The following is a 16,319-nucleotide window of genomic DNA, read 5'->3' as shown; positions in this document are numbered from 1 at the left end:
TTTTATTTCAACAGGGTAGGTATGATTAATGAACTTGCCACTGGCAAGGTAGACAAGCTCCATCAGTTCTTAAGGTGAAACACAACCCTCTTCGGATTTCTTTGTCTGATCAATTTCTTTTTTTCCTATTTCACCGCTCTTAAAGGCGGCGCACGGTTGCAGCCTTTGAGGATTTTGTTTTGTGCTTCTACAGATTCAAGTGCAACTCTTTAAAGTCAGTGCTGCTTTGATTTATTTTTGTGAAGAAAGGAAGTTAAATCTACAACCTAAAGCCCCATGTGTAAAACACACTCTCTGCTAGACAGGTGGATTCAATCCTCAACAAGGTGTATTACTCCCCACCTTCCCTCTTTTTCCTAATCTGATAATATTTCTGATCCTGGGCCAGACAAAACCAACTGTTACCTGCAGCCACTTAGAATAACAAGCAGCTTCAGCAGGCCTGGAGGGCCAAACTGCAAGTCCTGGAGCATGAAATACACTTGGCAAGCATGTGGCAAGCTTCGATCCCAACTGGAGAACACACTGGTCTCCTACTGTACGGCTACAGCGCGGCATGCCAAGGCAGCGCCTCGGAGGATTTCATACCTGGGCAAGCACTAACTGAAAACAGCTGCACAACTCTGACTTCACTTTAACTTCAGCTCAGGATTCAAGTTTCAGGAGAAGCTCGTCTCTTTCTTTTTTTTTTTTTTTTTTGTGAGGAGGGGGAAAAAAAAAAAAAAAAAAAATCAATTGTGAAGTTGACTTGCAGTTGAATTTTCAAACTAAAAGGAAGACAAGTAAATTATTATATTTCGCTCTCTGCAAATAAATCCCTTACATTTTCAACTTTCTTTTGGTATTAAAGTAAAATGATTTCTTTCCAGCACAGCAGTTGAGACTGTATGCAAATGTCCCTCCATTGTCTTAAATTTATTCAGTTCCTATATGAACCCACGGAGCGCCGGGAGGAAACTTCCAGGAGCCATTGTTGCCATTTTGATGACTATTGTATATTTCTTCAGCTAAAAAGAGAAAGTGCATCACAGCAGCCAAAGCCAAATTACACCTTGTGAAATGCATTGTATGGCTTTTTGAGAAGCCAATTGTGTATTTTTCTCTTTTTTTGAAAAGGGAAAAGAATGAACAAAAATGAGTCAATTAGAGATTTGATGCAGGCAGCATGCAAAGCCAGGCCTGATAGAGTCAACACGTATCCAACAGTTCATTCTTTAAGAGACGATAAATAAATGAGTTCAGCTGAAAACAGTCACGGCATCTGGCATCTTCATCACCTAGTTTTGGGGTTTATTAAGTCGGACGTTGTTATTTTATCCCTCTTATTACGCTCAGGAAGACCGGCTCCCCCTGGAACCATCATATACAAGCTCATACTAAGTAGATGTAGGAGAATAGGAGATAAGGACACGAGGCTGCTGTTTGCATCTGTTTAACTATGCATGTGTTTGCAGGCCTGTTTGTACAGTGGCTGTGCAGCTCTGTATCAATTTTCTGTGTTTGTAACAGAGCAACTAATTTAAAGGCAGAGAATATGCACGAAACGGCAAAGTTTAAAGATACATTATCAAAAAGACTGTCAGGCCTCTGAACATGCAGTTAGAAGTATTCACCCCATGGCAGAGCAGAGGAAAAACAGTGGAAAGTCTATGGACTTTTTGTTTGGGGGGGCAGGGGAGGGGGGTACACAAAGTTTATATATCTATTAACATCAGTCCTGTTTCTTTGGGGTAATTGGTTATATCCGAAAAAACAAGAGCAGCAGGGGAGGCAGTAGGACGAGGAAGCGGAGGCAGTGTGCCAGATGATCAGCGCGCCCTCGTAGAGACTCCTGGTTGATCTCTTCCTGGTTGGGTGACCCGCGCGGGGACACCGAGGCTACTGGGTGGCTGTTTCGGTTGGAGCACATGTCGTAGAGGTTTCCGGAGAACTGCATCTTTTTGGACTCCTGGCGGAGAGACTCCCACACGGCCGCCGCTTCCTCTGGACAACCAGCCATTGCCACATTAGCACAGTCATGGAACTCATCCCACGACCTGCAGAGATGGAGGAGGAGGAGTGAGGTGGACATGGGACCCATTTTCAGATGTCATGTGGCAGAGTTTTGCACAAATACATCTCATGTGGATACAATATACTCCAAACACAGAGCCACATGAACTGGCCAGCAGTCCATCGCAGGGAAGACGGGAAGAAACAAGTATTCACCCTCACATTAGCACCAAGGGGGAAATTAGAGTCACCAATTAACCTCTTGGGCTCTGGGAAGAAAATTCCAACACAGGCTCAGGTCCAGGATTCAAACCCAGCACCTTCTTCCTGTAAGGCGACAAATCTAAATCTTTCCCTCTGAATGCCATCCATTCAAAATTCATACCTCAACTATGAAGGGCCTGAGAAACAACTGAACATCTGATCAGGCAGCGCTGCAAAAAAATCTGATAAAGACACCACTGACAAGCGAGGCATTCGTCCTTTCACTAAATAAATCAGACTCTTTACTTCTTTTGGCAGTTGCCAAGAGACCACCTACTGACCTTCACCACTGCGAGAGCAAAGGCATCCCTGCTGGTTGGACTCAAAATTTCAAAAACCTTCACTTAGTCGGAGAATGGAAATGCTGTCATGAACTGTAGTCTGTTGAATTGAAGCTCTGTTATATAAATTTGAAGTGAAAAAGGGGTGGTGGAAACAGCCTAGACCTGAGAAAAGTCCCGTTAAAGGAAAATAAGAAGAGTGAAGGTGAATGGTGAGGCGGAGGGAGGCACAGGGAACTATCCTACACTGACCTCTCTAGGATGTAAACAACTTCTTTTTTCTCCCCCCACCACATTAAACTTTACTTCAGCAACCTTCCAGCTCCACATGCAAGGCGCAGTCTGACTGTAATGGGCTGCTAATTCTCCCTCTCATTGTGAATGTGTTGGCTAAGTTGTCTCTCAGGAAATACTGAGTGAGCGTTAAACACGAGAACGGAGAGGGAGGGGTGCGGAGAAGGCAGAAGCAGATGGCTCTGTTCAAAATCAGCCTGACGCACGCACACGCACGCACACACACACACACACACACACACACACACACACACACACACACAACCTCCAAAACATTCAAATAGTTACAACACATTAAGGGAAAAATGTCTTTATATTTGATACCATGGTATATCGTACCACTTCACCATGAGGAGAGCTGTACACTTCATCCACACACACACACACACACAAAAACCAAACCAAACCAAAACAAAACAAAACTGATATATAATATTTTGGGAGCAGCTGCGGTACGCTATCGGTTCAACTGTCATCCTTCGGTTTGGAGCAGATGTTGATCTCAAACATAAAAACTAAGAAAAACACAGTGGATTTGTTGTTGTTGTTGTTGTCGTCGTCCAAGAACGGTTTGGTTCACTTTCCTCAACTGGACTTGCGACTCTTGGAAATATCGGTTCCCAGCCTGTGCACTGACAGCACGTGTGTACCCAAAACAGACAAAGAGGGCTGAAATGAGCATTTTCCCCACATGTGACAGATGATTACATCTCAAGCAGCTTCTATGTGCGAGACAAACATGATGAACAGTTGGTTGTAGTGGCAGCAGGTTTTTTTTCCTCGGCCCATCCTAACGCCTTTTAGGTTTTGTTTTTTGTTTTTTTTACTTCATGTTGTGTTCACCACTGGTAGTTGAGGGTGATAAAACCGAGTTTCTCTGTATCATTGTGGTTTCGCCTGTCTGGAGTCAAAAGACGTGAAAGCGGGGAGGCTGCAGATTATTGTGGACGGGAGGACTCCATCGTCCAACAGCTCAGCTTTGCCAGTTTATTGTCTGCAACTTTAACGGTCGCTGGCAGATGGAAAAAAAAACTATTTATACTCAACGTAAATGGGGAAAGCACATCAATTCCCCACACGATTTTGGCTCGGTGGCTCCGTTTTATTCAATGCTGTACTTTTCAACCTAATAGGCCGTCTTACTCCTTTTCGTCATGTTGTTGCCATCTGCTGAATTGGATCAATTGAGCTTGCAATGGCTATATGTATCATGTCCCGCTGCGGAAGCTGCTACTAAATGTTAATGTGGAAAGGCTGAATGACACTGTGGATATTAGATTTAATTTAATTATTAATGTTTTAACACAGTGGAGCCGAGTGGCTGAAAGGTTAATTCTCAAACAATAGGCCACAATGACAGATCAGAGAAATACTAACAAGGACAGTCTTCACTGTGTCGGGTCTGGATGGCTGCTGCAGGATTTCACTGGGCTGCTGAACTTACTGCACCGTTCTCTGCATCCGTTTAAGCCCATTCACTTGAGTTAGAAAAGGGAGTTAGTGCTGGATTAGTGTGAACTGCAGCTGGGATGGTGTCCATTAGGCAGGAGAAGACAACACGGGCATATTACTGCATAAATTAAAATGAAAAAGTAAAAGCTAACGTTTACTCGTTCGCTGCTGGTGCAGCATTGCACCATGCCAGCTTGGTCTGGTAATGTTATCTATTTTTCTGAGTTTTGAAAGCTATGAAAGTGTAAGTGTGTGTGTGTGTGTGGGGGGGGGGCGCACCTTGATGCTCAAGTGATTAACACGCATTGCATATGGGCGTAAATGGCCCCAGTTCAATTCCCAACTGGTCAGGCTATTTGCTGCCTATCATTCCCTTTGTGTCCTTTGTGCTTCCTGTCACTCCTCACCGTCCTGTTGAATTAAAGGCTTGCGAATGCCCCCCCCACAAAGGGTTGTCTTTTCACTGAGACATTTACTTAAATGGATGTTTACTGCATGAGTATTCACCGAGGATGCAATGTATGAAATGGTCGAGCAAAAATGAGGTTTTTCTGGTTGAGATAGTTTTAAGTTTAAAAATTTCACAATAATTATTTCTGCATGTTCCCAGTGAACAGATGTAGCCTGACTTTATACTTTTATATTACCAAAGAGTATCAATGCGTTCAGCTGCCACTGTCACCCGACCTCATCTTCATGACATCATGACGACCATGACGTTTTCAGCTTTGTCATTCATTCAGCTTTTTGTGTGTTACACCAAAGTGGAGGGACGCCAGAAAAACAAAGATCGAATGGTGGAGAGTCCAGCTGCGTCTGAAGGGAGCCGTTTCTCATTTTTTATTTATCGCTGTAGTGGGCACAGGATTGATCAACAAAATTTATTTCAAACAAATAAGATAAACATGATGGTATGGGACGCTCTCCTCCTAAGATATACTTGAGCCCTGAAAGCTTTTATCGTTACTAATCCTGCAAAACGTAGCTGTAATTCTTGCCTCAACTGAACTCTTCATGTCTTAGAGCTCTGAAAGATCCCATAAACATTTCTTTAGTTGGAGAACTTCGCTGCTGCTTCTTTTCTCCGCGCTGTGTGTCAGTTTGAGGACATTTGCTTCTGATCATTAGGACAGAAATGAAACACAAGCACACAGAGTCGCACACATATTTTCTGTCTCCCTTGGGCTGATTCTAGCAGACATCATGAATTTTGTGACCAAGTCGACACAGTGCAGTACACACACGCACACAAACTCACACATTCAGCTTCGTAAAACAGGCCCAGCCTCCCATGATGACACTGCATGTGTGTGTGTGTGTGTGTGTGTGTTTGGCCTGGGTCCAGGACTTAAACACTCCAGAGGTCCAGAGGTTGCTGAAGGAGGACGGCTGCTTGCCTACTGCTGTGGGAGGAGCAGCTGATGGAGGGGAGTGGCCCTACGGGGTTGTCAGCATCTGGCAGCTGTCTGTGCAACCCCACCCCCGCCCCCCCAGTGTTCAAGAGGGAAAAAAAAAAATGTGTGCGTGCGATTGTGTGTAAGGGGTAGAAAGAAGATGACAAAGTGAGAAGGAGAAAGCAATGGTGTCATGTGCAGTGCTGCAGACTTCCTTCACTGTGTGTGTGTGTAGCTAAAAGTCACAGGTGGTGCAGAGACAGCAGAAACACAGGACACTGACAGACAACCAGCTGCTTTCACAATAAAGAAAAGTCCCAGGAGTGACTCTGTTCTGCTGCTAACATGCTGCTGCTGGTTCCAGAAACCCTCCAAAGCCCAGAATCCCAGTCCTGGGCTCGGTGTTTCACTTGAAATGAATCATCCGGGTGTCGACTAAATTTCACAGTGCTGTGTATTACTGACATCTGGGCCCATACTGAGCACATTTAGCAAAAGAAGGAAGCACAGAACAAGTGATGAGAACAGGAGAGTAAAACATTAAAGCAGCACAACTTTGTTGTGCATCAGAGCAAATCTGAGAAGAGTTTATCGTATTTGTTGCCAGGCACCAGAACTTATTGTACAAATGCAGGTTGAGAGTCTGCGGACGGATAAATTGATAAACTTGATGCCAATTTCAGCGACAAACTCTGATCTACCTGATTGCAGCTTGATACAGAAAACTCCTAAAAAAGGCTAGCGGCCACAAAAAAAAAAAAAAACAAAAAAAAAAAAAAAAAAACCCATTAACAGTAAATCTAAGACAAAAAAAGTAGTACCATCCATTCACTACTGTATCTATACAGCTGTGTGAGGTCATATGTGCATGTGAGAGATTTATCTGATATCGATCTGAAACGGTTTAGATGTCGATTTGAGGCGTTTTTTATGGCCTTTTGTGGCTTTATTTGACAGAACAGGTTGAAGGGAAATGGGATTGGGAGTGCGGGGAATGACAATAGCTGGAGCCGAAACAACGGCGCCAAGGACCTTGTAGTCTCCTGTTTACGGGGGTGGTGTTCTACCCACTACACCGCCGACACCCCGGTCTATTGACAGCTTTTATCTTCTTAACATTTACATTTTTAAATTATATCAACTCCTTTTTAAAGAAGCGTCCATAACTGGCGAAATAGTGCACATTTATTTTTCTTCATTATTTCTATGAATAGAATGAAGTTCTCAGTTTGGCACGTTTTTCCAAGAAGTCATAACGCCGCCCAACTGGTATCATGTTTTATGTCACATCTATATTTTTATCACAGCTGAAAATAACAATCAGTTGTAAAAGCAGTGTGGTCTACATTTCAGTTCCGTTGGTCTTTATATATATCCCACACAAACCTCTGGAAGTGTCGTGACTGTTTTGTCTAAGGTCAATGTACTAAAAAGGTAAAAAAAAAAATAAAAAAAAAAAGTAAACAGAAACAAAACAGAAAATTGCAAATTGAAAGGAAGCAAAGAAATGAGAATTTATTCTTGTGGAAGACTGAAAGCGTTTGTATTTAAACTCACTTCAGCTGCAGCGGCCTTCATCGGGGTTACTGGCAGAGAAAAGCTTCTTTCCTTTGCACTCACACAAGAGTTGATCTATATTTTGCAACTTCACAGTAAAGGTTTAAATGGTAAATGATTATTTTTACACATTCAGGTCATTTCATGTTTGCTTTGCATGCAGCAGTGGTCCATAGAGCTCTATAATCACATGGCCTAATGTTTCATAGCTTTTGAGATTTTTAAATAAAAAAATTGAGCTGAAAAATCTCCCCTCTTGCCCCCTTAAATAATTTCCAAATCTATGCATTATGCGGTGAGAGATGCTGAGCTTTGGAATATAACAGCGTCTTTTGTTTGGCAGCAATTTGAATCCTAACTGCTCCACCCGCAATAAGCTGTAACTTTAAACTAAGGTGGGAATGGGAACAGAGAGCAGCGCAATGAGATGCAATGAAAACATGAATGGCCTTATCTAAATCTCTGGAGGATAAAAGTATAAAAGCAAATAGAAAAGCTGCGGTGAGAGAAGGCTGAGTGAAAGCTCAACCTTGTGAGAGAGTTTTCAGATAACACCATGTTCGCGATCGGTTTTTGTTTGTATGACTGTAACCAAGGAGACATGCCTCAGTTTTTGTTACATCCTCCTGTTTGTACTTTAGGAACACTTTAGTCAGTGTGTTTAAAATTGAACTGTTTTTAATTATTGCTGCCTTGTCCTTAATTTCTTTTCTTTTTATCCTGTGTGTTAGAGATATATCTTTTCTATGTCATCCTTCTTATCGGATAAGCTTTTAAATCCCTCTGTGATGATGTGGAAACTGACTGAGCCTCCACTTTGTCTCCACAGCGAACCTGAACTAACCTGCTCCTCTTCGCTTTGCCTTATAAAGTGAGTTTATAAGCAGCATAATGGGACTCTCGACTCTACAGGATAGCATGCTTATTAAATGATCAAGTTTGAAGCTGCCACAGCTAATGAAAATATGATTCTCTCATAAAAACTCTATTTATTATTTTTTTTCCGCCCATTATGAGGCCGTTAGTACACTGGCCGTATAAAAGGATTCATGAATGGCTTATAACTAGTTTAGCTTTAACAGAGAGCTGATAGTGGCCAAATAGTGACCTCATATTTATCTGTGCTCTTCAAATATCATGAGTTACGAGTTTCTTTCTTCCTGTTTATCCATCATCCAGCATTTGTACCTGCTGCTTCATCAGCTATTTAAGTCACAATCCATTAACCTCCATCAGCATATCAAAGAATTTCATTTGGCATATTAAATTCTATCAAATTACCAGACTCATGCTCAATGGCCTTGGCAGTATATTATCACCAGTTTATTACCTTCCTTTCACCATCCATGTTTACTCTAATCACAGGTTTATTATTATTGTGAAGTGTTAAAAGTTCACAAATTTATAGTAAAAAAAATAAAAATTTGTTTAATTGCAGTTGTCAATCACTTACTATTATTATTAATCATTGTTATTGTAACGAGGGAGAGGTAAATAATAAATAAATGTCCTGGGCTGGACTCGGACCCAGGGCGTTGTGATAGCGTGGCATGCTTGCCAACCACTCAGCCTCCCACACAGCTGTTGTCCATCCTTTTCAATATGCCCCATGTTTCGATGTGCGCCACCGCCTCGAGACTTTTAATTCCATAACGTCACACACCAACAACCTCATCAGTAACTGACAACCTGTTATGGGTCACATATTCCCGCTATAACCCAGCACAACGCTGGATTATGGCCAACTAGTGGGAAAAAATTAAGGACATTGGAACTGCCGCCAGCATCCATCAAGGGACCAAAAAAAAAAAGGAAAGTAACTCACTGCCATATGTGATTTAATCCATTAAATGGTATTTATGTCATTCTCATTTATGTTTACTTCTCTCCTGCTGTTTCTGCTTACACAGAATCTTAATGCATCAGTACATTTTTCTCATTTACATGTTTGTCAGACAGAAGTTGGAAGTAGAGACAAACTGACTAAGACTTCAGGTTGAACAGAGCAGTCCCAGACATTTTAGGATGAAGACAAAAAGGCGTGATTGATTCCGAGTCTTCGAAGCCTCTGAAGATGGTTCTCTGGTGGTCAGTTAGTCCACTGGTCCATTTGGAAATCTGATGGATTACTGTGGAAACCAGACTGCCACGGTCTGAATCCTGATGACTTTAATGAGCTCACACCTTTTTCCTCTAGTGTCCCAATGACATTTGCTATTCACAGAGAAATATCTCCACAGCCATAATGTGGACCAGCATGAAGCTTGCTACAGACTTTTCCGATCGGCAATCAATTGTAAAAATTTCGGTGATTCCTCTCAAGTTCCCAACATGTCAAAAACCTTCACCTCTTCAGTGAAACTGACCCAAAGACTTGATAGTCCATCCATCTAGACGGCTACACATGTTGATTAATACATGGTGTTGTGCCCACAAGTTTTCCTCTGTGCATATAAGGTAGTCCTGCTGATTGATAAAGATGTAAGCAACAGTAAGGACCCTGGGGGAAAAAAAAAAAAAAAAAAAAATCTGATTCCTCCCAAACTTCTTCTCAATAGATGTATGAGGTAGTTATACAATCAAAAGAGTTAGATCAGCTGAAGATGTTTCAACCATAAAAAAAAAAAAAGTTAAAGTTTGTGTTTTCTTTTGAATATTTCACCACTTTATCTTGATGTTGAATAGCCCTTTCTTTTGCAACTACATCCTCCCAACTGCTGAACCGTTTAACAACGACAAAACACTGCTGTGGTCAACTCTTTCTGACAAACTGCGGATAATTTTTTTAAATTATGTTCCAGATCCAGAGGAAGACAGACCAATCTAAAATCATGCGTTGGGGCTACCATGTGATTGACAGACAGCACGACACATGACAACCTGGTGGGAAAAGTACAGAGCAGGTCAGATCCACACTTCAGCATCCTGGGCTCCGTCTTCTGGTTAAAACAAAACAAACCAAACCAAAAAGGAAGCGGCTATGACTAAACTTCAACGCTTCAGAATGGCCGTTCGCAGACCGACCTCACACAACATTATAATTCCTTTGTGAAAATTATAGCCTGTAGATGTATTCATGATGACATATAAACCCCATTTAACTTTGACTTAATGTTAAATAGTGCACGTTTTTCATTTCAACCGTCTCCATTCATTTTAAAGCTCCAACAAAAGGCTACTGCTTAATTCTATTGTACCCGATTTCTCTGTATCTGTCGTCCCAAACATTTCCATTTCTCCTCACCTACTCGGGACCCTCTGTGAATGATTGCAGCTGCATAATGCCTATTGTAGATAGGAGGAATAAAAGCAGTGGCACACTTCTGGGATAGCTCTGACAATGAAGCAGCCTTGGCCTAGATGCAAATCGTAACGTCCTGATCAGGCTGCGTGTGTGTGTGTGTATGTGTGTAAAAATTTGTGTGTGCATGTGGTTACGGATCTTCAGAGAGGAGAGTGCCATGCCACCTCCTCATTAGGTAGCTCTGATAGAAGTGCTAAAACCATCCGCTGAGTGGAGTGAGTGAGAGAGAGAGAGAGAGAGAGAGAGAGAGAGAGAGAGAGAGAGAGAGAGAGAAGGAAAAACAGGGTGGAGAGACAGAGGGGGGGTGCAAAAAGACCAAAGGGGAGGAAGGGAGGACAAAGAGGAAGAAGAAAAAAGGGAACAGGAGGCAATGGAGTGAGAAAATGAAGAGTAAGAGTGGATGGAAGGGAAGTGCGTGTGTGTGTGTGTGTGTGTGTGGAGGGGGTGAGAGAGAGCGAGAGAGAGAGCTGATATGTCCCAGCATTAGGCAACACTTACAGTGAGGTGGCTGGGTTGCAGGATTAGTCGTTTAATTGGTACCTCAAGGAATAGCTGAGACTTTGCAGCAGTGGAGTGGTACCACGGGTGGGCTGCAGGGCCATGGCGACACACACACACACACACACACACACACACACACACACACACACACACACACAATACATGTGAGGAAGCATTGTCTTGCCCTTGCTTTAAAAAAAAAAAAAAGTCACCATAACTGCAAGACTTGTTTCTAGATTTTTGAAAATGCCAAATATCAGGGAGAGGCCTGCACAGACAAATCTTTAGGAGGAATAAGTCCACTAGGTTTTCCATGCAGATTATAATGTCACGTTTCGTGGAGCTCAATGAAAATATGTCCTGAGGTCAAGGAGTCAGACAGCACCTCCCGGTGAATTCAGTGTTTATAAGCTCAACTTCATGGAACACGTTCGTTGGCGCTTCCTGATCAAGTTCGCAAAAAGACGCATTCATAATGCGGTAAGAGAGGCGTGCCGGCCACAGTGTTAACACGGGGCATTAGATGATTACTTAACCTGTCAGTATCATTAAAGAGCCTCACGTCAACCTTGACCTCTCAGATCTGCTGCTGTAGTTTTGGGTTCACTGTGATTTTAGCACGCTGCAAATTTTACCTGACAGATACATTGCTCTCAAATGAGCAAGCCTATTCTGGGACCCTTCACACATTAATGGGTCCTTTCCCTGGTTGAGAGGATACTGAAGATAGATGACAGAGGTATGTATAAATAGAGTGGTGAGCGGAGATGACACGGGGAGGGGGGGGCGGAGAGAGAGAGAGAGCAATGATGGATGGATACAGGATATAGAGAAAGTGGAGAGAGAAAGACTGTGTGTGTGTGTGTGTGTGTGTGTGTGTGTGTGTGTGTGTGTGTGTGTGTGTGTGTGTGTGTGTGTGTGTGTGTGTGTGTGTGTGTGTGTGTGTGTGTGTGGGAGATGTTCTGCATCTTTAATCAGTGTCATCAGGCCGAAACAATGAGAGGATAAAAGAGAGCTACGCTGTGAGGCGAGGAGGAGGCAGAGCTGTTTATTTATCCACCTGAAATTAAAATTCATTGTTGCCAAGAATTCAGTACAAATATCCCTGATGTACAAGTTAAGTTGATTTAACCTGACTTATCTGGTCTAAAAAACAAACAAACAAACAAACAAACAATAAAAATGTGCTGAAGTTTTATTTATATTTCCGGCCATGTTGCCCATTTTAGCGTTGTGGGGGAGTGAATATTTCAGACATGCAGCCAGTGTGGTGGGGAAACAGCTGTGTGGGCCGTCAGTCAAAGACATCATTATCAATTCTTTATTTGAGAAGACGGACAGCATCCTCATGTCTGTACAGTCTGAGTAACGGAGCTGAGACCGGTCGGAAACCTAACCGTTGTTGATCACACAAGCCAGCAATATCTCCTGTTTACACAATATGAGTTTTGGTGCCGCAACTGTAGACAAAGTTAGCTTTTTCTGCCCGTGTCCGGTCTGTGCTGAGCTACATTAGCTTGGTTGGTGGTTGTAGCTTCATGTTCACAGTTCAGGCACACCAACACATCAATTTAATAACAAAATGTGTTGAATAACATGAACAAAAAGCACCGACTTGTCAGGATCAGTAAGACCAGAGAGCAAAAAGGAGCTAACTTCCACTTACAAAGATACTTCATGCAATCTCATTAATAAAAAAGGAGGAAAAAGTCATGAATGGACACTAATTGGTTTCTACAGCCATGCCATCGTCCCGTTAACAGTACCCCTCAAAGAGAGCACGTCTGATGCTCAAATGTCAGTCCATTACTGTCAGAGGACACACTGACCCAGAGGGCTGAAGCCTCAAGCACTTTCCACAAATATGTCCAGAAGCAGTTTTATCCACATATGAGGAGAAAAAGGAAATGGGGGGAGAAAGGAAAATAAAATAAATCACAATCTTCTCAGTATCAATTTATTTTATGTTTCCTTACACAAAACATGAGGACATTTCAAAATTTCACTTTGATTTAGAGATGGAAGTGATAATAAAAATCACAAACACTCAAAGATCTTCATGTTACAAAAAAAAAAAGAGGGGAAAAAAAAAATAATAATAATATTCTCCAACCACAACTCACACTTGGCAGTTATGGCAGTCTAGCGATCGTGCTGCGTAGATCACTGCAATCATTGAGTTTGTGTAAATGAGAGAATTAGTATTCCTCTCATATGAACCGCGTCAGTAAAATTATTTTTCATTTTATCAGGCAGCACTTTCACCATCCTGATGTATGCTTGTCAATGACACATAAGGGAATTCTCCAGAACAAATGAAAATTTTGTTTGCAGCATAGAAATATTAACATTCTTCAAGTCAGTTCCATGCAACATCTCAAAGAGAACAAATGTGAGTGTCGCTCTCTCTGCACAGTCGACTCTCCAGACTTTAGCATCCCTGCACTTCCTGCATGCCAAGTTTGCATTGGCATTAATTTGGATAACAGAACAGGAGAGGTTTAAGAAATGAAATCTAAGAAGGAAGAAAACTACTAATCCTGGACAAACCTGTCTGAGTCTTGTTTCTTCACTGGTTCTCTCTCTTTCTTAGACCTGGGGCATGCACAGGTACAGGCTATCGTTGCCTGTTTGCCCTTTTTGGCTGACCTACTTAAAATCAGGGTGTTTTAATTTTTTATTTATTTATTTGTTGTTTTTTTTTTAAACAAGCCATAGCCCCTTAAAATGTCTGTGCACATTCCTGTCTTTTCATCCCTTATAATTCAGAATCTATATATAAATGTCATTTTTCACTTAAAATATTTAATTATCTGTTCACCTTGGATATTGTTCAAATCTTATAGCATCATATCTGTTTTTACAGTATATATTAATGATTTTATTTATTTTGCTCTCTTTCTCTAATTTGTGGGGTTTTTTTATTGATTTTTATTTTATACACTCATTTCTTTTTGGGAAAATGACCACTGGTGCGCCAATTTACAAATAAACATTGTATAAAAAAAATTTTGACAGCATGATTAGTACTAATCACCAAATTCTTGCATGTTAACAGGCAAAAATTGAGAACTAGCCAAACATTTCACCTAAACATTAGCGCGTTAGCACCATCCTTGTGAGCAGGGTGGTACACTATCAGGGCCGACGGCAGAGTCAACAGGCTCACTTACTACTTACCACTTCGGCTCTCATGCAATTGAGTAATGAGCAAAATTACTGTGTGGTACATAAATCGGAGGGTGGTGGTATTTTCAAATTAATTCTCAGTCAGTCAACCATCTGTGCCAATCACAGTCCTGCATTACAAAATCATCTTTACCAACTACAAGCTTGGCACTACTTCGTCTGCCGGGACTGCAGAATTCAGTCCAATCCATACCAAGATCAGACTCGTCTGAAGTCTCCGAACTTTGTGGATCTACAACACTAACATGCTGATTTAGCTCTTTAAATAAGACCTGCACATTCCCAAAGTCAGAGCGATTGTAGAGACAGCTAAATGTCTTACCAGCGTTCTCATCCTTGTGGGCAATAAGGCTGAGGGGTGTCTGATATAAAGCATGTAGTAAATGTAACAGAGTACATTATCGTACAGAGGTAATATATCCACCGCTGGCACTGTGCCCCCCGATTCTCCTTTGCAGCTGCAGTGAAGCTGCACAAGTCACAAACACTACACCATAAAAGTGATCATAATTGTGTCATCATTAACTATTGTCCAGGCGTTTATTTGGAGAAAACATTTCTCGACTAAGACATATCTACAATACATTCTGGAGTAAGTCCAGTGAGGAATTACCGAGCCAAGACTTCGATTTGTGCTATTGATATCAGAGCAGACTGATTCCAGTGTGGTACTGTAAAATGCTTCTCCAAACTTTTCTTTCCAGAAGCATCATTCCAAGCTCAGAGTGTGTGTACAGCTTCTTTCTGAGAGCTCCTGACTGTTTTCTAAACTCTCTCACTTACAGTAACTGATTTCTCTCAAACTCTGACCCGCCTGCTCAGAGAGGCCTATTTGAATACTGAAACTCTGCAGACTTCCAGTTTAACTGACTGAGCGCTTTGTGATTTTTTTCAGTGTTAGCGTTTGACTCGGTGTTGGATGTGTGCGTTTGCACTGACCTGCAGATGGAGTGTATCTCATGCGTGTCCTCGTCCTTGCGGGCGCTGTCGGTCAGACTGTCACCCAGAGCCATTAGACACTGAGCAAAACCCTTATAGATGGAGTGACATCTTCTGGCTGAAGCTGTAGCCACAGGGCATGGGCCCAGCACTGGAACACACACAAAACACACAAAAGATGAATTAAGAAGTAGAACTTGCTCCGTAATATCAACTGGGAAATCAATTTGAGCAGAAATATCAGTTGACAATAAATGTATTACTGTTTCTCTTAGTTAGTAGCTGCAGCTGTTGGACTGGAGCGAGATCAGACAAGTGTGAAAATAAAAAGCACGTCTCTGCCGCTGCAGTGACACGGCTGTCTATGCAGCTGCTTGCTTCAGTGATAGACTGAAAGGCCAGGCATTATCCATCATTCACACAGAGCTGCAGACAGCAGCGGATCCATCTTCAAGCCGTACCCCTTCTCACTCATTCAGTGTTTAAAGTCAGCTACTGATTGATTGCTCACATCAAAGATGAGACACAGCAAGGCTCATTGACCAGGAAATGGAGATGCAACAGGGGAGACAAGCCCGGTCCCACATGTACTTATCCTCCGTGATCGTGCTGTGTTCAGAACACCACCACACATAACTCATGTGTAAATGCAGCCAAGACCCAGTCAGACAAATAAGCACAAAGCTAAGAGCGTGCCTCAAGTTTGCAAAATGTTTCAAAGACACAACAAAACACACACACAAAAGAAACAAAAACAAAAATCAGTTCAGCAGTCCAGAGAGAACAACCGGAGTGGATGCACAGGACAACAAACTGGACAAGACTCAGAGACTACTGCAGGTTAGTACAGTTAGCAAATACTCAGACAAATCTAAAATGTGTCTGTCAGAGTCTACGAGGCCTGGTGTCATCTGGATTAACAGACAGCTATCCACATTCAGCAGGACTGACACACAGATGACTGCTTAGATAGCCTTAAAATGATATTGACACGTGAAACAACCAAAAGGAGCAGATAAGTTAGAAAGAGGCTCTCACGAACACACAAATCAGGTTATCAGGCTACACACAAAGAACACAAATCCTCAAATATTTATGTGTCTAAACAGCTACAGATGTTTATCAGACGGGAGAAACTCTACTCAGGACGCT

The 16,319-nt window shown here is 42.1% G+C and overlaps 1 protein-coding gene across 1 annotated transcript in view; it reads right to left on the bottom strand.

Annotated features, from left to right (window-relative positions):
• Positions 1-717: 717 nt before the first annotated feature.
• nrn1la (neuritin 1-like a) overlaps positions 718-16,319 on the bottom strand; it is a 52,983-nt gene continuing 37,381 nt past the window's right edge. The window contains exons 3-4 of the mRNA XM_029522394.1: positions 15,168-15,318; positions 718-2,036 (exon numbers count right to left, since the gene is read on the bottom strand). Of these exons, the coding sequence (XP_029378254.1) occupies positions 1,739-2,036; positions 15,168-15,318 (449 nt within the window). The 3' untranslated portion in view covers positions 718-1,738. The remainder of the gene's footprint in view (positions 2,037-15,167; positions 15,319-16,319) is intronic.

The sequence above is a fragment of the Echeneis naucrates genome, chromosome 16, assembly GCF_900963305.1.
Source record: "Echeneis naucrates chromosome 16, fEcheNa1.1, whole genome shotgun sequence".
Classification (NCBI taxonomy): Eukaryota; Metazoa; Chordata; class Actinopteri; order Carangiformes; family Echeneidae; genus Echeneis; species Echeneis naucrates.
This window is presented reverse-complemented; position numbering and strand designations above follow the sequence as displayed.